General features: G+C 39.9%; 1 protein-coding gene and 1 long non-coding RNA gene across 8 annotated transcripts in view; one reads left to right on the forward strand and one right to left on the reverse strand.

Annotated features, from left to right (window-relative positions):
• LOC138067650 (uncharacterized) overlaps positions 1-26,924 on the reverse strand; it is a 64,456-nt gene that overhangs the window by 19,717 nt on the left and 17,815 nt on the right. Inside the window, exon 2 of the long non-coding RNA XR_011141931.1 lies at positions 22,319-22,432. This is a non-coding gene — a long non-coding RNA (uncharacterized lncRNA). The remainder of the gene's footprint in view (positions 1-22,318; positions 22,433-26,924) is intronic.
• Positions 5,023-26,924, forward strand: part of GRB14 (growth factor receptor bound protein 14) — a 65,679-nt gene continuing 43,777 nt past the window's right edge. For 3 of the 7 annotated variants that reach the window (XM_009676172.2, XM_009676176.2, XM_009676177.2), the window contains exon 1: positions 14,921-15,072. In XM_009676172.2, the coding sequence (XP_009674467.1) occupies positions 14,998-15,072 (75 nt within the window). In that variant the 5' untranslated portion in view covers positions 14,921-14,997. Of the gene's footprint in view, positions 5,148-5,477; positions 5,546-14,920; positions 15,073-22,353; positions 22,511-26,924 lie in introns of those variants that run through there. The other 4 variants (XM_068948779.1, XM_009676178.2, XM_068948777.1 and 1 more) reach the window with 4 other exon arrangements.

Raw genomic sequence — 26,924 nt, forward strand, 5'->3', positions numbered from 1 at the left:
TTACGTGCCTTGCTCTATCTGGTACAGCAGTGGAGACGATTCTTTTCTATGTTACTGTGACTATTGATGTAAGATGGTGTAAAGGTGTGTTATTATTTCTATTAGTGTAACTATCTTTTAAAAAGTACAACGAAGCTTATTATGGTCAAACCATTCTACATACAAAACCCATCAAAAATACCTTGATTAAAACATGGGAGGACGTGTGGAAGGGTGAAACAAAACATCAAGCAACCCCCCTCCTCCCCCCCCACCACCATAGTTTTCAGGAGCAATCACAGAGTTTGGATTTTTTTAAACCTTCATTTTGTCAATAACAACAGCGAAAGTTTACTTGAATTAAAGGCGGAATTTTGTCACGTTAATCAAGTGCTGTGGTTCTAAATAGCGCACAGGCTTCTGAGAACTAGAGAGCTTAATTTTTTCTGAAAGTGCAGTGCATACTGAATAGCTTGAATCTGCTGGGGTTTTTTTTTTTTCAGTGTGTATTTGAAATTGTACTTGATAAACATCTGAGCCTGACTAGGATTAATGAAGATTTTATATTAAAACAGAAAACAAATCTACTTAGCTGGGGATTGAAGAATGCCCAGAATTTTAGTTTTAGGGAAATGTAAATCTTAGAACGAGGACTGCTGTGCTGCAGAAGCAAGTATCAAAAACAGTCTAGGAAGCTTAGGAGTATTCATGATAAAAATGAAGCCAAGTAAGAGTTCAACAAATATGCTGATTTCAGGACTTAGCAGAAATCTGCTGTTCTCCTAGTCCCAGCATTTTTAGTTGTTCGGAGACTACTGAGAGTTTGTACTGGTTCAAAGTAAGAGTTAAAAAAGGTCAGTCTTGAACAGACTCTAGGTCAAATGCTCTCAGATATCTTCAGTCAAGCGCAGTCAATCTTTCTTATGCTTTCAGTTGCGTGAAAGGAGAGAGATGGCAGTCAGGTAGTTTCACATTCTCAAGGATGCAATGTTTCCTATGCTGCACTGGAACAGTCACGTAAGTCTTTCTGTGCCTCAATTTTCTGACGACTGCATTTTCCGATACAATGCTACTCCCATACAAGGCACTGTAAGCAACAAGCATCAGGAGATGCTATGAGGAGTAGAAAAAAAAAAGCTAAATCTTGTCTTAAATTTGTTAATTATTACATTCTAGTGAATTATAATGGCATTAATTTTTTTGTTGATCTTTCCCACAAGTGACTCTCTTTTGCTGCCATGACTCATTAGAACCCTAGCAAAGTTATGTTGAAACATACAAGTAGTTACTTTATTTGCTAATATTCCTACTAATTGTGGTTTTTACTTGCTTGCCATTTAAAAGAATCACATGACTAAACTAAAGACACAAAAACATGCCACATATGTCAGATTGCATCTATGCAACAACTTGCACAGATTGGGTGAAAAGTCAAAATATATTATCTTTTCATGGCTGAACTTTTTAATGCTGCTTCGCCTCAGCCACTTGAAGGTTCTTGTCCGTTCCTGACCCTAGTTTTCTACCTAGAACACATGCGCCATTTTCCCTTTCTTCTATTCTTTTGAAGAAAGTGAACAAGCTAGATTTATGCCAGTGAATCAATTAGACAAAAATCAGTGGTCTGGCCTGTGCAAAGTGTAAAAAGATAGCTGTTAGCAAGCAACGAATAAATCTAATCAATCATCAGAGACTATACAATTCCAGATACGTTTGCCAGTCTCTGTGAGAATTCTCAATCAACTTGCACTCTTCAGCTGTCAGCGTAACAGAGAACAAACTGTTTAGAGGACAAGGAAGCTTGAGTTTTCATTGAAAATAAGTGTCCTGCAATATCATCTGTAACTCAGCCAAAATTAAAACCGTGAGCGTTGCTTCTATTTTAGAAAAATCTTTCTCCATAATTGGAATTTTGGCTCCTGTGTGAGGATTTCTTCAGTGGGCTCAAGAAAACAGCGAAACACATTTATCCCAAAACATTTTGTATTCTGAATAGTCTGAAATCTCAGTTACTGTTTCTTGACTAAGCCGAGTACTAGCAGAAGGTTTCTACGTACAGCTGCTTTTATCAGGGGTCGGGCTGGGCCTAACTCATTGACTTGCACTGTATTCAATGACGTGCGTGATGCTACCCGCTCTGCTTGGTGCCGCGTAACCGCTCTCCGTCCCGTGACGGGGCGTTGGTACCAGGACGACTGCTGGCACCAGCAGCGGTGGAAGTGCCACATGGGGTTTTGTGCACGCGCGGCAGGGAGCACCAGGCTTCCCAGAGGGAGCGGGCCGCGGCGAGGCTGGCCTCCGCACCCGGGGGGCCACGCGCCCAGACCCTAGCTGCGCTGGCGACCCAGCGTTTCCACAGGCTGGGTGCTTGGCACAAAGCTGTTTTTTTTTTCCCCCAACTTTGTTCATTCCTTATTTCTCTGGGGCGCAATTGTAAATTCCCGGCCTCACCGGGAGCCTGGGCAGCTTAGTTAATGATTGGTAACGCACTTGGAAAACTGCAGCGCGGCGGCGTTGCCAGGGCCCTGCTGCGCCCTGCTGCCCGGCAAGTCACGGCTGCTCCCGGCGGGCCCGCGGCAGGCGCAAAAGGAGAGGGAGACGTTACCTCTGCCTTCGGGCGACGGGGCCCAGACGCCCGGCGGGGCAGCGTCCCGGGGCCGGGGGTCAGCGCCGCCCAGGCCGCAGGGGCCGTTGCGACCGTTGGGGCCGTTGCGGCCCGCTCCGCCGGCCGCCGGGGAGGAACGTCCGCCGAGGCGAAGGGCGGCGCGCGCCGCGCGGGGAGCCCCGCGGCCTCCTGCGGAGCCGGCGCGACGCCCCGGGCGTCGCCGGAGCCCCGGCCCCGGGAGCGGCTGTGCGGGGGCGGCCCGGGGGGCCGACCACCTGCTGGGGAGGGCGGCGGGGTCCTCGGCGTCCCGTCCCGTCCCGTCCCGAGGCTACGGGAGGCCCCGGCCCCGGCCCCCGCCTGCCCCGCGCTGCCTCCCCGTCGCGGCCCGGCGGCGGCAGGAGGCAGCGCGGAGCCGGCGGGCTGGGCCGCCGCCGCCCGCCCGCGCACGTGCGGCGGGAAGGCGCTCGGTGCCGCTCGCCGCCCGGGCGGCGCTTAACGCCCTCGCCGCCGCCTCCCCTCCCACCCCCCTCCCGCAGCGGGAGCGGAGAGCAGCCTCCGCCGGCAGCGCCGCGCCTCCCGCGCGGGCTCCCGCGCAGCCAGGACTTCGCCGCCGCCGATGGCCGCGCCGGTGCCCGGCGCGCAGCCGGCGGGCGGCGGCCCCGGCGGCGCGGGGCGCTCTCCCTGCCTGGTGCCGCTCGCCGCCTGCCCGCCGCCCGGGGGGGCCCGGCCGCCGCCGCCGCCGCCGCCCGACAGGTAAGGCTGCAGCGGGGGCGGCCGCCGCGCCCCGCCCCGCCCTGCGCTGCCGTCGAGGTGCCGGCCGGCGTCCCGCGGCGGGCTCGGTGCAGGCGCCTCTGCCTCGCGGCCCCGTGGCCGGCGGTTGTGGGGAGGGGGCGCCGGGAAACGGCCCCGGCCCCGGCCCCGGAGGGGGCGCTCGGCGCGGCCCGGGCCGGGCGCGGCCCCCGGAGCGGCGGCCCGCGCTTCCCCGTGCTTAACAAGTAGTTTCGCGGGGCGGCGAGCGGTTAACTGCGCCTTGAAACACACGGCACCGCGCGGGGCGGACGGTCAGACGCGCTCGCAGCCGGGAGGCCAGGGGCGCGCGGGGCGAGCCGGTCGCCCCGAAATAACATGTTAAAAAGTTGTTCCGTGGAGCGGTGCCGCTCAGTGAGAGGGGTTTTATGCGGAACATCTTCTGCTGCGGATGCCTCTGGCTTTCTTCTTTTCTTTTTTTTCCTCCCTTCCACTTCTTATTTTGTTAGTGGTTTCCCGGTTAGAGGCGAGAAGAGACGGCGCTGCCCGTCCCGCCTGGCCGCGCTGCGCCCGGCGGCGGCGGCTTCCCGGCGGCGCTCCGAGCTCGGCGCCGCCGCCGCACCGGCAGCGGGCTGCTCTCATTGCTCTCTGCCGTCCCTCCCTTACCTGTTAGGCTGGTCTTAGAGGTACTGATGGCCTGTTTAGCAAAGGGAGCTGCGAGCGAGGCTTTTTATGAAGGGCCTGATCAGTTTTGGTAGACTGAAGTTTAGGAAATCTTAAAAGGCTGCACGCAGTATTTTTCGCTCCTCCTTAACGCTAAATTTCTGCTCCAATCGATGTTCTGTGAGGATTTCCGGGAAGAAAAGCAGCTTCCTTCCGCATCGTTACCTTATTCTGTGGTTTTCAACACTCTTATCATACCTATTAGCATGTGAAACCTAGAAGGACAACGATGAACGTAATGAAGTTAAATATTAACCTTGGAGCCACAGCTCGCACATGCAGAAAAAGCTAATGGTGTTTTGGCCGACTCAGATTCTTGAGGTGTTTCGGGTGCTGCTCCCTCAATGAAATCCAGTAGACAAAGTGCTCTTGCATATTTTACATGTGAGAAAATCGTGCACCGTAACATACACAGCATCCAAAATGACCACGTTATTAGTATGATATTTTAAGCAGTGCCGAACTGAGCTCTTTAGCAAACACGGTGGTGATTATCTTCACAACTTGTGCACATGCTGCTTAGTAATAATTTGCAACATGGGGAGAGTGTGCGTTTGCTTAACATAGAGTTGTGTTGTATTTGGGAAGTATTGCTGAGAAGTTATATGCATCCACTGTTGTAACACGTATACGTAGGAGAACTGATGTGAACAGAGGGGCAACAAAATATTTACTGAGGTCTTTGGGAGCCAATATAAATATATTCGTGCTCTTACTCTGCAAAGACTTGCACGTATTCAAACAACTCTATATCCAGAGCTGAACATTTGGATTGCTTTCAAGTAGTGTTAAGCACTGTATGTTAATAGATTCAGGCTACTGATTAAAAAAGTAACTGCACAAAAAAGCTAATTGCTGCAACCTGCAAGTATTGTGGTATTAGTGTATTATAGTTGGTTATTGCAATATTAACAGCAGTTGTAATTATCACTTGATATTTTATGTGTTTTGGTGAAATAGGAGAAAAAAGAAAGATGCCAATGTTTTGGAGATCCCATCAATTCCAAACCCTTTTCCTGAGCTGTGTTGCTCTCCATTTGCATCAGTTTTGTCAGCCAGCCTGTTGCCCAAGGCAACTTCAAGAAAAAAACAGGTAAGATTTATAAATTATTATTTGAAAAATACTAAATTGGTTTCATGAAGGCTTGAAGAAAGCCTCCGTTTCCTATTAAAATAGGTTTCTAATAAAGATATACCTTACTTCCATTATTGGGTGAAATTTTCTCTGTAGATCATCGGTGGTGATAGAAAATGAGGTTTTTGAATCTGTAATTGAAGATGTGACTGTGCTTTCAGAGTCTACATGTGACTGTATAACTTGTTCTGATGAAGTTGAACACAGACAGGCAGTACTTTGCATCCTTAGATGAAAAATTAATGTATCTTTCTTCCCTTCCTCCTCACCTCCAATTATTGTCATCAGTGCTATTGTTCGGAAGGTTTAAACGGTCAGCGAGCAGCTGCTTTTATGTGAAGAAAAGAAATTAATGGGTAAGGAGCAGATGCACATGGCTGTATTTTGTATGCATGTGTGTATATAGGTCTATAGCTGATGTTACTATGTTTATATGAAATTTAAATAATAAAAATATTCAACTGTAAGCCAAGGGAAATACTGAATGGAGAGACGGACTTAGCAGTATTCTTTCTTCGTTCTGTCCACATGCAGTGTGTTCGTTGTCCTGAGCAGGGGTGGAGATTAAAGAGGACGAGTTTCCAATTAATGGAAATTACTGGTCTTGAAGATCTGTTTCACTCTTTAACAGCTGACCTGTCTCATGTCTCTCTCCTTTTTTTGAGACTGTAAAGAATTTTGACAAGGAACACATGTGGGATTAAGGGTACTACCTCCTTCACATTCTCTTTTCTGGTGGTCTGTGAGATCTGTGTTTAAACAGTTTTAAGTGTGATATTGGAGGTGTAAGAACGTAGAGTGCTGCTGCTTATTCAGTGTTTAGATTTGCATCGAGAAATTGTGTGGAAGCTGAAGTTTCTTGCGGTTGCATTAGCTTTTCTGACGCTGACAAGCTGTGGCTCTTCTTGTGCACCTGCTATAAAGAATAGATGCTGGAGGCTTTATTAGCAAATTTCTGGACTGGCATGTTAGTGAGGGTTTGTTTTGTTTTGTTTTGTTTTTCCCTCCTCCTCTGGAAAAGCATATACCTGTCTGGAAAACTCCACTAATTTAAGCCTTCTACCTTGCTATGTTTTGCATATTCTCTAAAAAAAAAAAATAGCTATGGTGTCTTTCTGGACTACTCTTACTGCTTTTCTTTCTTTCCAGACACAGCAAAACTAACTTGAAGTAATTTTGGTCAGTTTGTATCTAAACTATGCTAATACAGTGGAGTAAAATCATGCTAGTTTCATGCTTAGGGAAGGTAGAAGTGTTGATTATCTTTCTGCAGAGGCAGGAAAAACACTGAATTGGTAACTTTATCTTTGCAAACGCAAGGACTAGAAGTCACATTGTAAAAACTAGTTTAAATTACTTATGTTGCTCGTTTACATGGTAGCACTTACTGTTTTACTCTTCATGCTTGCAACTGGAAAACAGATTTCCCAAGCATGATTTAACACTCAGAGGTCAACTGATTGCTTTTGTGGTCCATTGTGTTTAAAATCACTGACTGACTTGATCAGTTAAGTCTGTTAAATGTAAGCTTCAGTCTTTCAGAAGAAGCTGAAGTTCATAGTTTCACTGATTTCACGTCTGTTTCTTTATAAAGGCTCTCGTTCTACCTTTTGTGACAACTTCTGCTCCCGGTCCTTCCGTTTCTCCTGCTTTCTGACTAAAGAACGTAGCGCCCTTTGGTAAAGGCGGGATAAGTTAGTTTAAGAAAAACTGTTTTACCTACTGAAACTGAACTAAGGTAATAACAGTATCTGTGGAGGGCCTGATCCAGCTTCCAGAGACCAGAAAAATTGTGAGGGGTCTTTCTGTTGTTTTCAGGAGGCATTTTAACAAGACCAGGGTTTTAGCCCAAAAGTCTTTCTCCTAGGTAACTGTTTATGGCCACTGCCGGAGACACAGTACCGGGCTAGGTAGACCTTTTGTCAGACTCAGCAGGGCTGTTCTTTTGTTCTTAGTCTAAAGTTATTAAGGATTAAGGCCAAGCAGGCTTAATGCCCTGCGTTAAACTTGTATCTTTTAAATTCAGGTTTAAGTCCTAAGCAATTTCACCAAAATATTAGAGGTTTAAAAGGGAGAGGGAGGGAACGTTAAGCAGGTAGGCAAAGAGGGGGAGGAATCTGGCTATGACTTCCCACAGTTGGCTGTGGAGGCTCTACTTGGAAGTGAGGTATTTCCCTGGTAAGTTCTTGTTTTGCCTCCTTTGTATGAGGTCTGTCTGCAAATACCTAATCCATATGCAAACCCTTCTTTGAATATAACCCTGAAGGTAATGGATATCACTGTTGCAGTTTGATAATTTCTTAACTCTTAAGAGAAACAAGCTGTACTTAAGCACTCTGTATTTTTTTTTTTTTAATAGAGTGTTGACAGCTACCAGCATTTTTTTCTGTTGCCTTTTTGATGATCTACCTATGTTTTCAATAACTCTTCTTCTAGAGTGCTTTCTTTTTGATTTAGTGTTTAAACAGTGTTTAGTGTTTTTAACTTTGGGCATTATAAAAAAAAATTTACAGAAAGAGTTTCTACTTGTGCCTAATAGGTAACTATTTATCAAGACAGGTGTTTCTAAAAGAAACAAAAGAGTTGAGCTCTTCTGTTTTATTTTTATCCGTGGAAGATTCTGCTTCCAAGAAAAAAGGAAATTGTCAGAAATGCGTACCTTCTGTCTGTGACGTTTCTGCTCATATTTATGGCACTTGTGTTATCTGTCTGAAAAGCTGAAGATCTTACTTCAATACCTTTCTTTTTCTGCGTAGAATATTAACAGTATTTTGAACTCTTGGTTTTCTGAGCTGCAGTTCTTACTCTGATGATCTTATGATCTTTTATCATAAGCCTCCTGAAACACTGAACATGCTGTTTGAACACGATGTCTGTCTGTTTATGGGCCTAACTTACTGGAAATGAGCTTACAAAAGCCAATTGGTAGAGCATGTAGCAGAATAGTTGGTTGCCCCTGTGCTTGGGAGGTAGGACATCAGTGTCTGAACATTGCTCTGTCTGCCTCATCAACACAGCTGTCTGTGTCCCTTTTTCCGCCTGTAGCTCAGAACAGTTTTATGTTATATCCTCACAGACTCTTAATACTAACATGGAATCAGTGATTTGAACAAACTGTTGTGTAAGAGGAAGTTTTGACTCTTTCTTTTTAATTTAATAAAAGAAGATAGAGGGAAATTATGGGGATCAAAATGAGAAGTAATAGTATGGAGTCAGTCTAATGACAAATTTTGTCCTCCTGGAGGGAGAACTGGCAGCTGGGAGAAGGGAAAGAAGTGAGCATTGAGCGTATTGAGAACGTGCAGACTTGTGCCTCAACTGACCTGTTCTCCGTGGAGCATTTCATGGAGGTAATCCACTGGAGCTGATGATACAGTATCATACCCGTGTTTGGGAAAGTGGAACCTGGAGAAGCGTCACAAAAGGGAGTGGTCTTATCTATTTAATTTTCTCTACTTTGTGGACCGTGTAAAACATTCCGTAAAAAATCATCAGGTTCAATATCCTGGGAAGAAATGTAGGCGGGTTGGGTGCTTTTGGCATAAATAATGTTATGCCTAAGGATGTTCAGATAGATAAACTAGATCTTATGCTCCAGGGTGAAAGACTCGCATCAGGCCAAAAAAATTTCCCCTCGTGTCCAACACTGCACAGTCAGCCAGCTGCATGGTGGGAAATCTTGCCTTCCTCTGAAGAATCAACTTACTGTTACTAGATGTAGTATGTGAACTCGTGTGTGGAAAACCTAATTGTGTTTTGGAGTTTGTGTTCTCTAAGAAGTGACAAGGAACTGAATATATAAAATGATTTGTGCATTAACTGTTTTAATTTACAAAAAGAATAACTAGTACTCTTGTCTCTAATTACTAACAGAATTGATATTAGTGAAGTAAAATGCTAATTGTCAGAGAACAGATTCTAATTTTTATGTTCTTTAGTACAGTTTCTATTTTCTTTGGTTAAATGAACTACATCCAGCTTACTGTAGTTTTTAAAGCTTAGTTTTTAACGGTTTTCATGATAACGAAGCAAGAATCATTTGCACTGAGTGACAGTTCTTTCCATGCTCAAGGATAAGCCAAAAAGTGTTTCACTGTGAAAGTGGTTCAAGGTAATTAGTGCCTTGTTTCTTTAAATCCAATTAGGAGTGTAAAAATAAACCTCAAGTGAATCTCAAGGTGAAGGACACTTAACTCTTTGGAATATTATCTTTGCTTTTTTGTCTTTCATGATGTTCTAAACAAGTAGATATTTTTATCATTTAAAATCGAAATAGACTCCCACAGTGTTCTTTTCAGGAAATCAGTTGTATAAGGAAACCTTAAATACATACTTGATTGTAGTGAAACTTCACTTCTCTTCTTGCTTTAACAAAGATTTTAATGTAAAGCTCTTTTTGGAAGGACTGAGAAGAGCTTTATGGCATAGTGCATACATTTCTGTAAATGTTTACTCTTCAAAGTTTATGATTAATACCGAGCATTGACTGTTACAATTGGAGTGCCATTTCTGTTGGTTACAGCTGTAGTTCAAGGTCTTCTAGTGTACCCACTTGAAACTTCATTCTTCATAATCGTAGAGATAATCCTATTAGGCATAAATTGTTAAGCATCTGATACTTACGACAGATAAAAATGACAGGTTTTTTTGACTGAAATACCCGTTTTCTCTTGTCTTTTAAACAATGCAGAACTGAAAGGATTTTTATTGAAATGTAAGAATGGAGAATTTCCAAGCAAATGCTTACTGATACGTTTTTCTGGAGTATGTGATTTATAATATTGACTCACCTTGATCATTTAATTCTTTTAGAACTTAGTTTAGGAGTCATGATAAACTTTTATTTTCTGTTGTGCTAAGTTAAGCTTTATTGTGGGTAAGTAAATGAGTGTTTACTAGCATAATTGCATTGGTATATGCAAACTGTGTGTGGACAAGGTCTCATTCGTGGCTGTGTATCCTCTACGTAGCCGTTTTCTTTTCCCATTTTCAAATTTTGAAGGACAGGCGCTCTTTCTCATGTTCCTTTTCTCTAGCCTTAGTAGAGCTGTCAAGTGAACGATAATTGAACACAGGCTTGTCCTTACAATAATTTGTTGTCTCTAACTTGTTTTAGGCAGTGGAGGGGAAAAAAGTCCATCCCCCTAGAAGGGGGAGGCAAAGTGGCAAGACCTTCCCATCTCCTCTCCTCTCAGTCTATTCCACCTACCTCACTGTGCACAAACTGTGTCGGAACACCCCGAATTGATTAGTTCTGGAAGGTCATGCCTTAGGTACTCATCGTGACTTTAATGTTTTTGGTTTCAAATGCTTTTATTGCATCTCATGAGGTCTAGGAACTTCTGTTTAAATAGCATGACTCCAGGAGTTGTGCTGTTTTTTGACTGCCTCAGGGCTGAAATATCTTTCCCAACCAAAAGAGGCATTAGTTAAATTTACTCTATAGCTCCAGTCTGCCTGTTTCTTCCTAGACTTCTTTCCAGACTGGAGAGGATTGCACACCTCCCCCTTTATCAGTTCTCAATTTTTTTTTCCCTCCAGCTCCAACACATATATTTGTTTCTCCCATGTCTTTCCTCTTTAAACTGCACAAGAAAGACTTTGAGTTTGGGAGAAAGAAGAGAGAGGAACCAAAATTTTTCTTACAGTCTTTCCAGCCAGTTTACAGGTAAGCAGAAGAAACATCTTCCACAGAACCAACTGGATGAGCACAAGATTTTTGCTTACAGACTCTAATATGAGTTCCTTTAGATTGCTTTTTGCAGTAGCTCAGATGGTGGATTTTTTGCTCTACAAGCAGTTTCCATGCTGTGCTGTTCTAGTAGCTTTTCCCTCCTACCAAGGAAAGATTTATTGCTATTACATTAGATTGAAATTAGTTAGAGTCCTATTAACACTTGTTTTGATGCATGTATCTATGTGCTTTGACCAGTCGCAATAAAACCATGACAAAAAGTCACAGGTTTAAACGGGAAAAAAATCAGGTGGCAGAGTTCAACAATTTCTAATTTTAGCAATAAAGAATATCACCTGATCCTGTGGCCTAGCAGAAGCTGTCTGAAACATCAACCTGGGGAAACTTCTTTTTATTTTTTTCCTCTTCCTTTTATTTTTTAATTTTTTTCCTCTTCTTTTTATTTTTTTATTTTTTTCCCTTTTATTTTATCTTCTTTACATTGGTTCATTCATTCGTGTCCTTCTTACAGAGAAGACAAATTGCTTTCTGTCAGACTTCACATCAACCCTGGAAGTTGCTACAGATTAACCTTGTACTTTGTTACTGTCCAAAACCAAGCCAAGCGAACAATGCAAACATTCTAACTTCACAGAAATAGCATGACTTTATTTTTCTTTTTAATGAACAAACAAATAAGGTCACTAATTTTTCTGGTTACTGAGGTATTGCCTCTACAAACTCTTATTTCAATTCATCTACATCACGCAAACATCAAGCTTAATTTTTTCCTACTTGTAGCTATATAAAACTGAAAGATTACCAATGACATCAAAGAATCTGGTGGTCTTTCTGGCCGTGTTTGTCAAATAGGAATGTTCTTGGTCATTCTTCGGGTTTTGATTATTCTTCTGGGCTTCATCACCTTGAGGGTCAAAACCATAATGTCTTATCTTCTGTATCAGGACTGTTTTCTTAGAAAAAAGAAAACAGAACTAGAAACTGCCTTTTCTGTCCCATTTGGGAACTTATATTTGAAAGAAGGAACTTGTGGTACGTTGCAGTAGATCAATTCTTTTTGTAGAAAGCCTTCCCTCTCAATTTGGAAAGCTGGTTCTCCAAAAGCAATGCCTTAGTATTGATCTCTTGAATTCCAAGCTGACTACCTGGTATTTTCATCGCTGGCTATCTCTTTGGTACTATGTAGTGATGAAGTGATAACCGTGTAGTTAAAGCAGTGATAAAAACTCAATTTCTTTGAATATGGAAGAGACTTGACAAGTTGAACCCAACTGAAAGTGTAGGACACTTTTGCTCTAAAGTTGCTGAGACACTTCTGATGATAACTTCCTTTTATTGACTTTGGCTTAAAAGCAGTAACCGCTGACCAATGGAGCCTGAATTTTCATAATTTTCAGGAGGGAAGGAGAGGTGCTGAATGCTAATATTGTTCTTGCTTATAATTGCTCCCAGGAATGGGTGCATTTGTGTAGAATTAGATTGGAGAGCGGAGATGTTTAGATCATTTTGTAACAGCTCCATGTCTGCCATAGACAGATCCATGATTAGATAAATCCCTTATTGACAGATGTTTTTCCAGGTTTCTTCTGATTGGTAGTGTTGTCAGTAATCAATACCATTAGGCAGGATGCCTAAGAGTACAGTATTGGAACAGCAGAACGTTAATGGCATTTCTCGTTATGGAGCGCTACCTGAACGCTATCAAAGTAGATAAACGTTCCCATCTGATTTCGAGGGGCACACAGTCTAGGTTAGTCACAAGCAGTATTTGGTAACATTGGCAATTTTGTATAGTATCTTATTTTATTTATTCTAGATTGTCATTATGGTGCATACTGAAAAAAATACGGTTTGTTGTTTAAAGGCACTATTAACATAGAGGACCCTGCTTTCATTGCTTTTTTGAAGCAATACTGCTCCCAAAGTGTTGAGAGCTTTTCTATTTCCAGAAAGATTGTTTTTCACAATCCTCAAAGATGCAAATGACAATGTTTTTAAACTTTAATTCTAAACTTGCATGTTTGTGGTTGTATGTGAGAAATGATGACATCGGTTAACATCGTTTTTTGTTGCAGTAGCAGTTTTCATTTTCAGCCAGATAAAAATGAGGCTGTGCTTTCAGTGTTTGTATTTTTCTTTTGTTTTTCCTCTTTTTTTTTTTTTTAATAAAAACTTCTGCGCTCCTATTCTGGTCTGCTTTGTCATCTCATGGACCTGGTGTATTTCATATTCTACTAATTTTGTAATGTAAGTAATTTAACCATTGCTTAATATTGAATGAGATGGAAGTAGTTGGTGATGAATAGGTAAATTACCTCAAATGCTACCAGTTTGGTAAAGCTGGCAACTTAGAAGTTTCTTATTGATAAATCACATGATGATTGTCAAGGTTTACAACTTCTGCCTAATTTGAATTAAAAGCTGTGCAACAGATGGATAAAGTACCAAATATGTATGTGTGTGTGTGTATATATACACACACACACACACACATTCCCTTTTTTAACTGTAAGTTTTATGATATACCAACTGGCATAAGATGATCAGCAATCTTAGGATTTTGTCATAATAAAACATTGTTATCCTAGTGTTTGATCTGAGTTTCAGCTCCATTCTTCAGCTAACAGCCAATTTCTACCAGAAATTTTAGTATCGTTCCTAACGTATCCTTGGATTGTTGCATTCTGATGTCCTGAAGATTATTATTTCCGTTCGAATAAGAACTTGACACCTGTTGAAACTTAGTGGGATGACGACGAAACAAGCCCAGGAATATCCCTGTTCTACCACTGGATGTAAATGTTGCCTCAATGAGAATAATTCATATTTTAAGCAAACAAAACATATCTCCACAGAAATATTAGCATCAAACCTGGTTAGTTTCACCAGGTGGAATTAACTTGACAGTGCATATAAGATCTTAGTCTTAAATATCTGTGAATATTAACATAATTTTATATTCATCATACAAGTGTATCTTCTTGTCAGCTATTTACAATAGATGCATGAGAACTTGTTTGTTCTATCATGTGGTTACCCCAGAGCCACTAACCCAGTATTTGTGTGTGTGTCGGGGGGTATGTGTTAGTTTTTACTTCAGGATCTACTCTTTGCAGCGGTAATCTTTATGCTGCAGCTGTGCCAAAGTACTTAAGAGAACTAGGCAGAATTATAAGGGAAGATGGCTATGGGAGTGGTATAGGGTATGAGACTAATTACCTACCTAGCATAGAAAAAGGACACTTCTTAAAATTTGAAGTTGCCTCCTTCCATTTGTTCTGCACTTTACCTGCCATTGCTTTCATGACTGTGTTTCCCTTCTGCAAGAAAAAGTATAGAAACTAGGAATAAACCTGAGATCTCTCACCCTTCCCACCACCTGCAGTATAATTAGTCGACATCTGATATCCATGTCTTGTCATCTGCAGATCACGTAAATGAGGATCTTAGGATAAGAGCAATCTTCTGTTGAATGCCTGTATAGTAGGAACCAGGATGCCCAGTCTGTAGATTCGGCATCAGAATCGTGTGACTGACTAATGATTTTTGAGCACTTTTGTGTGTATGGAGGTAAGAACTGATACTGTTTCTGACTGAGGGTTTCAGGGCTCACGGATTTCAAATTTTTCTAGCAGCTGAACGTTCCTATTAAGAAGATAGGATATAACTTTAGCAAGTGGTAAAATCTTGTAATCTTAAGTGTGGGATGACAGTTGACCACTGGCCGCGTTCTTCTTGTTTGTCTTGGGCATGTTTAAAGCTGCTACTTCTGAGGGAATTCTTTCCTTCGGCTGCTTTCAATTTGGGATTGAAGATAAAGGGAAATCTTCAAGATACCGTATTTCAGTATACCTGTCATGTTAGAGTCCTGATAGGAGTCAGCTCAGATGGGGAGATTAAAAAAAAATGCTAATCAGGCCAAAGAGAATTTCGCAAGAAGAGCAGCTGTGGGAGGAGGAATTAAAAAGAAGGAGAAACGAGACCTCTGCTCCAGTAACAGCGTGAACTTCCTTTTCTCCTGTTTCAGTCACAGAGCGTTTCTTTGCAGCTAATCAGCTCATGTTTTGGCCCAGTAGCGTTCATGAGATTTAATACTTAAGTCTTAAGAGAGATATGTATATTGGTTATCTTAGGGATGTGCCTGCGCTTCTAATTAGTATGCGGATGAATTGCTCCTGCCTATTTCTGGTATGTAAGTGTGTGCTGCGTATTGGTCTGTCTGTCTGTTTGCTTCTTAACTTGACATAATATCCAGCAGCAATACAAGGTACAGTAGATTGCCTTATGAGCAGAATTGGATTTTTCAGCAAGGGCATTCTTAGGCTATAAATAGCCTTTTTATATTAGTTCTGTTATGATAACTCCTATTACTGATTGCATTAAGACCTTGAGTTTGTGAACAGCTGCAAGCACTTGATAATGATACCGAATGGTATCAAATGTTGAGTAAACAGGCTGGAAGTTTCAAGAATTTCTCATAATCACTAGTATTTACTGCTGTAGTGAGGGGGAAGCGCATAAAATATGAGGGTTTTCTTATGACTCAGTTGACAGAACTTTGTTGTATCAGTGTGCTTTTCGATGTGCCTTAAGCCTGTTTTGTGCAAATGGGCAGTTGCAAAGTTTTTCAAGGAGTGTACGTAACAAGGATTTAAGATTCTGCAAGTTTACGAGGAGAACTGGTAAGGGTGGAAAGAGGCGTTACGCTCTCTGATGTTGAGAAATTTAGAGTTGCATTAAAGAACAGCATTCAGCTTTTTCCATTGTCTAAGTTCAGATGTCCCTGCAGTGTTAACACTTCCGTAATCATTTGAGGGAAGATAAATAATCTGGTAAGAGGAGAAGAGAATATTTTTGTCACGCTGGTGTGATTTTTATTTTTTGGCTTTTCTCTAACATAAACAAGTTTCTCCGCGATTAGCGAGATGTTGTATTATGATGCAGGAATATTCTCTGTCATTTTGGGAAGCAGACAAGATCCAAAATCCTGTCACGCTCTGGCACCCAGTGTATACTAGACACCAGGCTAAAGAAAAAGTTTCCATGTCCTGGTTTTCATTCTTCAATTTTGTTCCCATAGTTGTAATTTTTGACTGGTAGCACTTAATAATACATCTGACAGTTCTCATGAAGCTACATTTTTGAAGTAATTTTTTATTCAAAATTTTCTAAAGGGATTTTTGTATGTGTGTCTGACCTGTCCAGGAGGTAACAGCTATCCAATTTCAGATTGTCTTGGAAAGCGGTTTTACTTCTGCTTTAGATTGTTTTTGTGAAAACAGAATTGTGATAAGATGTTCATTTTCTGATTAAAACCTGAATTGCTCAGTTAGGGTAGAGCTGGGAGAGAGAAAAGTCTTTTGGACTTCTCAAAAAGGGAAAAAATACATGCTTTACAGAGTTGAAGATTAATGCCCTGGTTTGTGGTGTTGAAGGTTTAAATCCTTTCCTCAATTTGAAATGATCTGGATTGAAACTCCCTGCTTTAAATTGAGCAGAGCTGGCTCTCTTTTGTGTTTCAGCAACCAACAATTCTGGAAGACAAAGGGATATTTCACAGCTGAAAACATTAATTTGTAGTATTCTGGTAGGCTGTAGTCCTGGATTAGCAACTTTTGCAAGGGTGAATCACTTAGAGCTTACTGTTTCCAGATACTCCGAGCGTGGAGCTTTCAAAGGAAGTTTGTGTGTGCTACCTTCTCTGGGCAATGGGATTCATTTTTATCCAAGTGTCCACAAAACTATTTATTAATGTGATCCTAGGATAATATTCTTCTCATTCATGGAAAAGAGGAGCAATGAAGAAATGGATATGCTGTGATTTTGTTTTGTTTTCTTAAAATATGATCACAAATGAGTTGGAAGGATTTTGGAAAAACGCTCCTTTTCAGTTACTTAGAAAGTTTTGCACTTTGTCCTTTGTACTTCTACTTATGAGACAGTGACCTTACTGAATAATGCTTAAGATTAAACATTAATAATTCTTCAAGTAAGTCAAGTACCCAGCAGGAGTTTTGTAACGTTGTTCTTCTTGTAGTAGGTGGTGGGAAACAGATAGAAGATTTATAGATATGAAAGGTAGTGGCAACTCCTGTAATGTTTCTGTTATACTTTGGCACTAGATGGCCAAAGCTGATGTGAGGAATGTAAACCTTAGGGAAAACTGGATTATACAGTTGCTGTGTCAAATCAAGCCCTATAGAAGACATAAGATATTCTAAAGGAATTGGGGCTAGTGAATGATAAATTCATCTTAGTTGACGTGTTGCTAATCTGGGATGGAGACACTGCAAGTCCTGAATAAACAGAAACTATTCAGCTTTTCAGGCCTAAAGGAGGGGGATTCGTAGGATAACTGCAAATAAACAACATGTAAGGCGGAGGGGAGGAGAGGAATGAGTCATTCTAGGCTTCTTCTAGAGAAATATTGTGGAAAAGTGGTGAAAAAACACTTCTAACCCTTGTATATGGGCTTATGCATTGGTACAAAGCTTGTTTGGCTTTCTGCTGTTCACTTCCAAAACTCTTTCAGCAGTGTTACTGTTTTGAAGTAGGCGTTGTGTTTACCCAAGTACCAAAATCATGGCCTGGGAAATTGTTTGTGTAGACTCCCCTGAATGAGATTGAAGAGGATATCTACTGTTGTGACTCCAAGACAAGGGAAAATACATTTCTAAATCAGGCCAAGCAGAAGTGTTTCCTGACTGAACAAACAGTGAGGAAAATAACTTGTTCACGGAGCTCTCTTGCTTGCCTGACTCTCTGCTATCGTTGGTTGATTTCCGTCTATTAGTGACGTGAGAGGACCCACTGTTTCTCAAATGAAACTAGCCTCTTCAGAAGAGTGACCTGTGAGGACCTTAAAATTCAAGCCAGTGATTCAGCTATGGAACCAAGAAGCTGCTTTATGTGTCCTGGTCCACTCACTCTCTTCCTGCAACCTGTACTTCTTCTTGCTTTGGCTCCATGTATATTACTGAACACGTTTTCCTCTGATAAATTAAGATGATAAATATTTGTCTTCTAGTACAACCAGCTTGTAAACTTACTGTCAGAAAGTACACACTCTGAGAATTTCCATCTGAGAATCTTGTTTTATGTATGCATAAGGGTCAGTTTGACCCAGTCATATCATAGCTCTAAATGGGGGAAGAAGGAAGCTGACACTCGGGTTTGTTGTTCAGGGATAGCATTAAAAAGAACGGGTTCATAGTTCATGTGGTACGTGTTCCTTTGCCAGCAAGAGGATAGCAATCCAGTGAGAACTATGAAATGACAAATTTGGAGATGGTTTTTCAGTGCAGGGTTTGGAATCTAAGGTTATCTTAGTTTGCCCTTAAACTGCTCTGACATGATGTGTTCCTTGTAAGGCATAGCTCATACATGAAAAGGCCAAAAGAGGAAGAGCTGAAACTATGAAATGTGCTGTTTCTTTTTTGTGCCACGTGAGTCTGTTATAATAGGAAAAGTTAGTAAGAGGATAATTGTATAAAGAGGCAGAATAAGAAAGATGATCATGGTTCAAACTTCATTGGAAGTCCCTAGAGACGCATATTGCTTTACAGGTACTGTATCCTGTCTTAGTGCAGCTGCTTCTGCAAAGAAATTAGTTATTATCAACCCTGTAAGAAGTTGTACTGTATGCTATGTTGGAGGAATAAGACCTTGTTACATTTCTTTGTATCGGTGTTGTGGGAGTAGAGAAGCAACAAGTGACCCACCAAACTTTGAATTTTTTGATTTTTGTTTTAATTTTTTCTGTGGGCTGGTCCTGTTTCAGTTATAAAGAAAACAGTTATTTGGCAGACCTGTGCGACTGCGCCTATGTGAAAAATACCCTGTATATGTTTCTGCAGTCACCTTGATGGTGTAACTGATTCTTCTAATAGAGACAGAAATGACTGACAGAAAGTGCAGATAGCGCAACGGATAACTTACCTGACTTTACGTTGCTCTTGTGTAATAATCTTCCACCTTAGCTGATGGAAAAACAATACAAGTACAAAAAGCAGAACTTTGCAGACAAGAGCATCAAAGTTATTAACCTCAATGAATATAATAACTTCTCTTGAAATTTTTTTTCTATCTACAGAGACAAAAGCAGAGTTTGATTTTGCCCTTGTTGCCTATAATGCCCACATTCCTGTTATATCTGGCGGAGCCAGGAATAAAATCAGCTGTTGTGACTCCTTATCCAGTGCCTTAAGTACAACACTGACCTTCCTCTACTAGCAGGGTATCTCTATTTCATACATTGTTATAAAACCTTAGTTGGAGCTACTAACTCTTACTAAGAGCTTTTCAATCCTTGCCCGTGTAATTTAGTCACACTTTCTTTAGTGGCATGAAGTATGAAAAGTTTATATTTTAAAGTATCTGAAAAGTATCTGCACAGTGTTCCCAGAACTGTAGCTGGTGACCTAGTGACAAAAATAGGAGTGAAAAGCTGCATGAACATATTAACTTTACGCAGCTCTCAAGCAAGTGGGCTGCATCTGATTTCCTTCCTGTCTACAACCAACAGAACTGTTTGCAAACCGGTTGTGGACAAGCTAAATCTTCTGCTCGCAGAGAGTAAAGCTTTCAAAGCCTCTGTTTCTCACATTTATCAGTAGAACTGTTGACTGGAAGGTGGTGAGGTGACTCTTCAGAGTTTGCGCTTAGAAGTTGAGAGATGTCTGTTTATTTTATTTTTGTATTAAATCAGTATTTGTGAAATTTAAGATATGAAAGTATTCCTCAATATCATTTTTAGCATTCCTTGGTGCAACTGATGTGTACCGTCATTAGTCTACTTAAATGAGTGAGGTGTTTTTGTTTAAAATCAAATCAAATCTGAATAATGGCTTTTTGTTACAATATCAGACATAGCACTTAGGCGTTTGCTTACTTTCCAGATAGGCCTGGCTTCTAAAGCTGCCTGGAGCAGATAAAATACAGATAGTCTCACTTTGGAAAATAATCCTCTGCTTCACCTTGCAGACAAATAGGTCAATATTATTCATAGAACAAAAAGCTGCACGTGCTTTGCAAGAGGCAAGGACCTTCAATACCCATGGGAAAGGTAAAATGGCTTGGGTTATTTTTTTTTTCCCTATCCAAATGTAGTCACTAATAAGCCAAGGTTTACAATTGTTCTCCAAATATTCTTCCATAAGATCCAAGGAAAAAAGACTGTAGAGAGAATTTTTTACCTCTGGTGCTGCAGACACGTGCACGTATAACTTTATTCCTAAAATGCCTACAGAATCGGGCTGTGGTACCACAACTTGTTTTCTGAATCTTACAGCAAAATTTTAAAGTTGTATTATAAAATTTTGAGAACATGTTCCTATAGGAAATAAAAACTGTGTACCTGAAAGGTAAAAACTTAATTGCAATCCCTTGTCATTTATCATAGCAATGTGTAGTAGAAAAGGATGTTCACTCCAAATGTTAAAGAATTAACACTTTAAACTGGATCTCCAGAACAATTTTTTATTCTGCTGATTTCTGGAAACAGTGATAAGGATTTTGGACTTGAGCTTTCGAGAGGAAAATAAAGTAAGTAAGTATAATATCTAATATTTAGAAGATTACATAGTTACTAAGGATTTGTTGCTGCTGTAGGCTCAATGTAAAATGAACCAAGGTTAAACCTGCTCATTTATTAGGGAGCCAAGAAAACGGCTCATATATGCTGTATTTTGGCTGGTTTTATGGCTTTATTAAAAGCTTCTGTTTTAAAGCTAGCTGAACAAGGATCAAATTCCTGTCACCAAACAAATTCTCTTTATGACTTAGCATCAGTTTCTCATAGCTTTTTTTTTTTTTTTTTTTCCACCCTGTGTGTCGTGATCAAGGACAAAAGGTTTTGAAACTGTTGGAAAATATTTGTCTTTACTTCCTGTTCCTGGAAAGTGTTTTGTTACTCTTTGACAGCTGCAGGTAAAATGCCAACATGTTACAGGTTGTAGTGTTTGTAAGGGAGTTGTATTTTTTTCATTTATCTTTGTTTATTTTATTCAGCAACAGAATATATTCAAGTCCTAGTGATTTTAGGATTTCAAGAAGGTAATTTAGAACAAGAATAGATGCTTTGAATCCATGGAATCTAAAGCATCTTACTGGTGCCAAGGACTTGTTTTGCCACTTAAAAAAACCTCTTGAAACAGCAAATTACCTTAAATCGCATTATTGTTTATCTTTCACTTGTCAGTATATAATTCCCTGTGGCCCGGAGTTGAGATTTTTGTTTTCTAGACATTCTGGAATTACTAAAGGGCGTGCTCATCTTCCAGTTACTCACTGGAGGAAAAAACAGTATCAATAATATTATAAGGTGTATTTTGGCATGGATTATTACAGTATTGGCCAAGTCGGTTATGAATGCTTCCAGAGCATGCACATGAGATATGTGCTAAATAATTTACCTGCAGTAACTTTCTGTGAGACTACAGTAGTCTGCATCTCTGGTACATTATTGTTTGAGATATTAAGATTGCTTCATACAAATAAGTTTTGCAGACCATTTACTGTCTTCATCTGTGGTGAGCAATGTTTCTGTTGCTAACTGCTTTATCAAGAGTTATAAAACATCTGTTCTAACATCTGTTTAGTAATCTGGTTTACAATAGGATTCTTGGTATTCATGCTGCTTAAAAACAAAACAAAACTGCTTTGCCTGCTATTAAGCATGTTAAGAGACATATAGCAAGGTTATAGCTTCCCTTATCGGGCAAAATTTTGCCTTTTTTTCAGGGAGAAAGGAATAAAAAGGATTTTTTTTTCGTAGCACCACAGTAATGAAATCAGACTTTTTATGCAAATAATTGATGCATAAAGTAAACACGTGAACAGGGATCATCAGCAACTGTAGTTCATGAAGTATTTTTCTGAAGTTTCACTTGACTATAGCATTTTACATACCTGTTTTTCAGCCCTTTGTTGTGTTGCAAAGATAGAAATCGCATTACTCTTAAGAAAGAAAGGGATCTTTGCCTCTGCTTTCATAACGGTAGTTAAGAATCATATAGAGTCCATGGATTCAATGCATCTATTCTTGTGCTCAGCTACCCTCCTGAAATCCTAAGATCAGGAACACTTCAGGATATTTTAGTTGCTGGACAAAACTTGAATTTTGCAAAGAGCAAACAATGAAACTTAAAAAGAAACAAAAAACCAAATGCTATAACCAGTAAAGGCATAGAATATAGTCTTTGTCAATTTGGGAGGTGTTGACAGTGAAGACAGGATTCTGAGTGATGTAAATGCATGTTTTCCTGCTTATTATTATATACAGAAATATCAGTGTGTGCCTTTCCAAGGACAGAAGACAAGTTTGTAAGCACTTTGGTTGGTTGATTTCTAGTTAGTCCTACTCCAGTGTCTTCTGTAATTGGCTTTGAGTAGGACTGGATTCATATAAACAGCGTGACATTTACTGCATTCCTACCTTTTTCTTTGCGCTGACTCTCAGATAGTTGGGTTGTTAGAAGTTAGGCTTCAAGGAATATTGCCAAGTATTTTGTTCTGTTCCATGTTAACACCTGGTGAAGGTTGTTGAGCTCTGTGAAAAACAAACATGAGTTTCTGCTCAAGAAGAGTAACATTGCCTACGGTTATGCCACTAACTCTGCAGAAACGGGTAGGGCATTTATCTTAATTTTGTAACTCTCACTTTAATATGGGGTGATAATGAACTTGCTCAGTGTAAACAAACAAGTTTTAAGTAAACTTGGCTGTATTTATTTTTTTCTTAATATTTTCTTACATCTCTAGTATAATAGGAGTCTTTGTTTTCTGATAAATGTAGATCTTTAACTTCATTAAGTGAAATATATGTATGCATAGTATAAATATGTATAAGTATACATAATTGAATATCTGTTACTGTGCTTTTTTCTCTGTTGTCATTATACCTTCTCGGTTGTCCATGTCTACCTTATGGAAGAAAGTGATTCTGCTTTCTAAATATAAAGTGTCATAATTGCATTTCAGAATATTGAAATATACCTCTGCAGAAGGCTATGGGTCTCATCCTAGTGAAGGATTATTGGGGTCCACTTTCACAGGCTTTGGATTAGCCTCATATGCGGCATACTTTTTCCTCACCCTCTCTGGCTAACATCTTAACTGTTGACAGTTTGTCATATACTTTGGGAATGAAGGTAACGCTACAGTGTTGACCCGCCGCTACAGCTTGCCTTTTTTCAGTTATCTGGCAAAAACGTGGAATTTAGCAAAATCAGTCTGCCTGTGTACACTAGGATTGCCTGGCGTAAATCTACGCAACGGTAGTATCTATAAACTTAAAAATACACATGGAAGTGAAGTATGGAAATACTACTGTCTGCTAACCCAGATATATTGATTTCTAAGACGTTCAAGCAAACTATAACTAATTCGTTAGTTTGATTTATTTTGTAAATGCGTAGATATTTTTCAAAAATTCACTGCTGCATAATGTGTCTGAATCACTGTTAATAGACTCTTTTGTTACTCAGAGGCTTTTAACATACCAGCAGGGTGAAAAATGAAATTTCACTGAAATATTGCCATGGTATTAAAGGGTTCTCCTGAGCAATTTACACAGGACACAGCATATATGCCTTACGGCATAAATCCACTGGGTCTGGAGTAGTATATGAATGTATAGCTTTACTGAATTAAAGATTTGTGGTATTCTTTCGGATTACTTCATTATTTCAGTTGGAGGGGAAGCCTATCAACACATAATTTTAGCGTGATTGTTTGGTGCAGATTAGATTATACTGTTGCCTTAATTACAAGAGTATATACTACTCTTATTATATAGTAACTTCCCTTTCAGATTTGGGTGTGTAGAAGATGCTCGTTCACGTGTTCTTACATAGTTTGTATCCCAATAATTTGGTTTCTCTCTGTTACACACCACAATAAATGGTCTTTTAAAAATGTCATTTGAAGTTTATTTTCTCAGCCCTCATCCTGCCATCCTGTGGTTTCTTCCCCCTCTTTCCCCCTAAATCTTCAGTTGCCAGAGTTGTTTTATTTTCAGCTATTCTTTTGTTATCTGTATATTAGGAGATGAAGCTCTTTGTTCTTACAGCCTGTATTTGTATTGGACTCCTTATGGTATGCGCAGAGCAGTACATGGTGATATGCGGGAGGGGAGAAGTGTGTAACTTTGCTCAGTGTAGCATTCAAAAGGTTAGGAAACTCAGTTTTAACTCAAGTGTATATTTTAATGGAGAAAAATAATTTCACTGCAATGGATTGCCTTTTTTTTTTTTTTTTAAATCTTCTCTGTTGAGAGATGAGCATCATTCTCTGCGGAAACTTCAGAGTTTTTCATTTTTTGGCAAAAGCATAGTGAGTGAGATAGTTTCCTATATATTCTCTCTTATTTTAAAACACCACTATTTTCACTCTACTACCAAATTAACTGTCAATAGTTATTGGCTTTAGTTCACTTTATAAACCTCAAAATAAAAATAATGGCTGTGGGAGGAACAAGCAGCGCAGGATGTTGCATTTGGTAGGTATTGGATTGCACATAGTTGCAAAAATACTCAAAGTCATGTATCTTCACTGAGGGTTCATTGTATGCCAAATTTACGTGTCCTGGTTTTGGTTGTGATGTTTGTATCTGTGCATGCAGAATTCCTTCTGAAACCATCTCTTCTCTCCGTTCAGAGGGTGCTTCCGCTACTTCTGTAGTGCTACCCTAATTTCCTCTTGATAACTGGAATCCTGCAGGGAGGAAGGCAGCAGGCAAGAAAGGGGCTTGTTTGTAAGGGGTAAAGGGTATGGGTGCGCTGGTTCGCACGCGTAGAATTTGTTTTTCTTTCTCATGGACTTTAGAAACCTAGAAATACAATGCAGTCAGTCTCTTATTTTGATACAGTGCCTTCAAGTCAATTGGTCTGGAGGCTACTTATGAACAGTATTTCTTTTAGAAACCAAAGGCAAAAAATCACCTCTCACTTTTAGTAGTGCAACTTACATTTTCTATAATGAATAAGGGCCTGAAAATGAGATATGTAAAAATGTTATGTTAGCACTGTGTAGTAAAGAGAACTTCACATTCACTTATGAAGTATTGTTTTAGGCTATTGTTCTCAATCTTTATGTAATTACTTCTGGCATCAGTACTTGTGTTAGAAGTCTAGTTTTATTAATAATGGTACTGTAAATGTTGCCATTCTTTTAGTTCTCTCTCCCTCACAAAAGGTAACATTTTGCATTATTCATGTGGTAATCTGGCTGTTCTGCCAGTCTCTTTTTGCATGTCTTTTTTTCCTCATTTTAATTCCAAATATCTAATATGCTTTGTCCAGAATTTTTTCATACTACTTTTATTTTAAAATCTGATATGAAGTACTTATCACAGTTGACATGTTTTATTCTTAAGTAATATATTTGTAACTAAAGCTGCAGGATCTGATTTAGATTCCAAGGGGTCTTTTAGCAAAAGCAAAAAAATGACTTGCCTAATAGGCATCTGGAATTATGCATACTGAATACTGTTAAAACCAGATTTATATAGAATAGACACAGAATTAGTCCAACACAGAAGAAATGTCTTATCTTTTGTATGGGTAACTTTGTACTCCTCTAAAAAGGTTTGTAAGAAATTAGATTGAAAAGGTCATAATGTGTTCAAAACGTTTTACTGTTAGTTTGAAAAGTCTTTTATTCAAGATAAACACCCCAAAATCTACTAGACTAGTTATGTGATAAACAGAAGAGTACTTATTATGTATATGCACCTGATGTTGGACGCAAGGTGTAGAAACAACCAGATTTATAGCTTTTTCACAGCAGCTGAGAACTTCATAGAATATTAGGTCCTGCAGTGTTAAAAGGCCTGGTGTATATAGGTAGTTTGTATTATAGCTGAATCATTTCTGGTGATTTCTGAAGAGATGGCATAATTTCTTTAAAATGGAGGAAATATTGATTAGAAAATGAGGATGTGGTTTAGATTGCTCAAATTTAGGACTGATACAGGCATTCAGTTTGCGAGATTCTCTTGCACCTTTAATCCATTTATTTTTCTGGCCTGAAATCACACACTGCTTTAACCATTCTGCCCACCACAAAAATGGTCCCTTAAGACAACCATATTGAGAACTAGCAATGACTGTCTGCAAGGCTAAGAGCATGAAAGTAATTTTTTGGTTTTGCATTTGGGTTCCCTAAGATGAAAGGCCAATGAGCTAAACGAGGAATTTTGCATAAATAGATACCTTTTATAAAATATCTAGAGGCAGACAAAGCATTCATGTTTGAAACATCTCTTCATGAGGACAGTTTGAAGAGTGGAGTCATTTAAAGATGCATAAACATCACCTGTGCCCTCTTTGCCTTTTGTACAATATCATGAAGAAAGAGTAGCATCGTGAAAGGATGCGAAGACAGATGAGGGACTTGAATGCGAAATGGGCTTCAGTGTGTTTGGAAAACTTCAGGAACAAAGTCTTATTTTTAATGGAATATTTTGTTTAGTGAATTGTCATGGAGCCTGAGAGAAAATAATGGGAGTAACCAGGTTAAGCATAAGGGGGGCCTGACCGGGAAATCAGTATAGAATGAGATCTTAGAGATAAGTTACTAGGAAAAAGCATCAGGATGTGCCAATATTGGATGTGCAGAGTTTGATAAAAATGGTAAAGGTTTTGAGCCTGAACAACAATTGAGGAAGGTTGAGGAGCAAGAGTATATCTGGGAATGGGCGGGGAAGGGAAGGGAGCTCAGGAGGATGAAAGAAGTTTATGTTTAAAATTGCCAGAAGGAGAATTGACTTGATGAAAAGTCTTCCACCTTTGTGTATGTACTAAGATAGTTGCTTTTTTTTTTTTTTTGACTAGACCTACTTCCTCTTGATTAATACATAAAAACTTTGTGAAGCTTTCTGTTCTACCTCAATTACTTGTTGAAAGGGGTATACAAGTTTCATGTTAGCCATGAAAGGATTTGTGAACTGCCTAGGATTCAGTTATTTGTCATACCACACTTACATCAGCCTCTACCATGAATATATTACATAAGTGATGCTAGAGATTCAATTTGCGGAT

Source organism: Struthio camelus, chromosome 6 (assembly GCF_040807025.1).
Source record: "Struthio camelus isolate bStrCam1 chromosome 6, bStrCam1.hap1, whole genome shotgun sequence".
Classification (NCBI taxonomy): domain Eukaryota; kingdom Metazoa; phylum Chordata; class Aves; order Struthioniformes; family Struthionidae; genus Struthio; species Struthio camelus.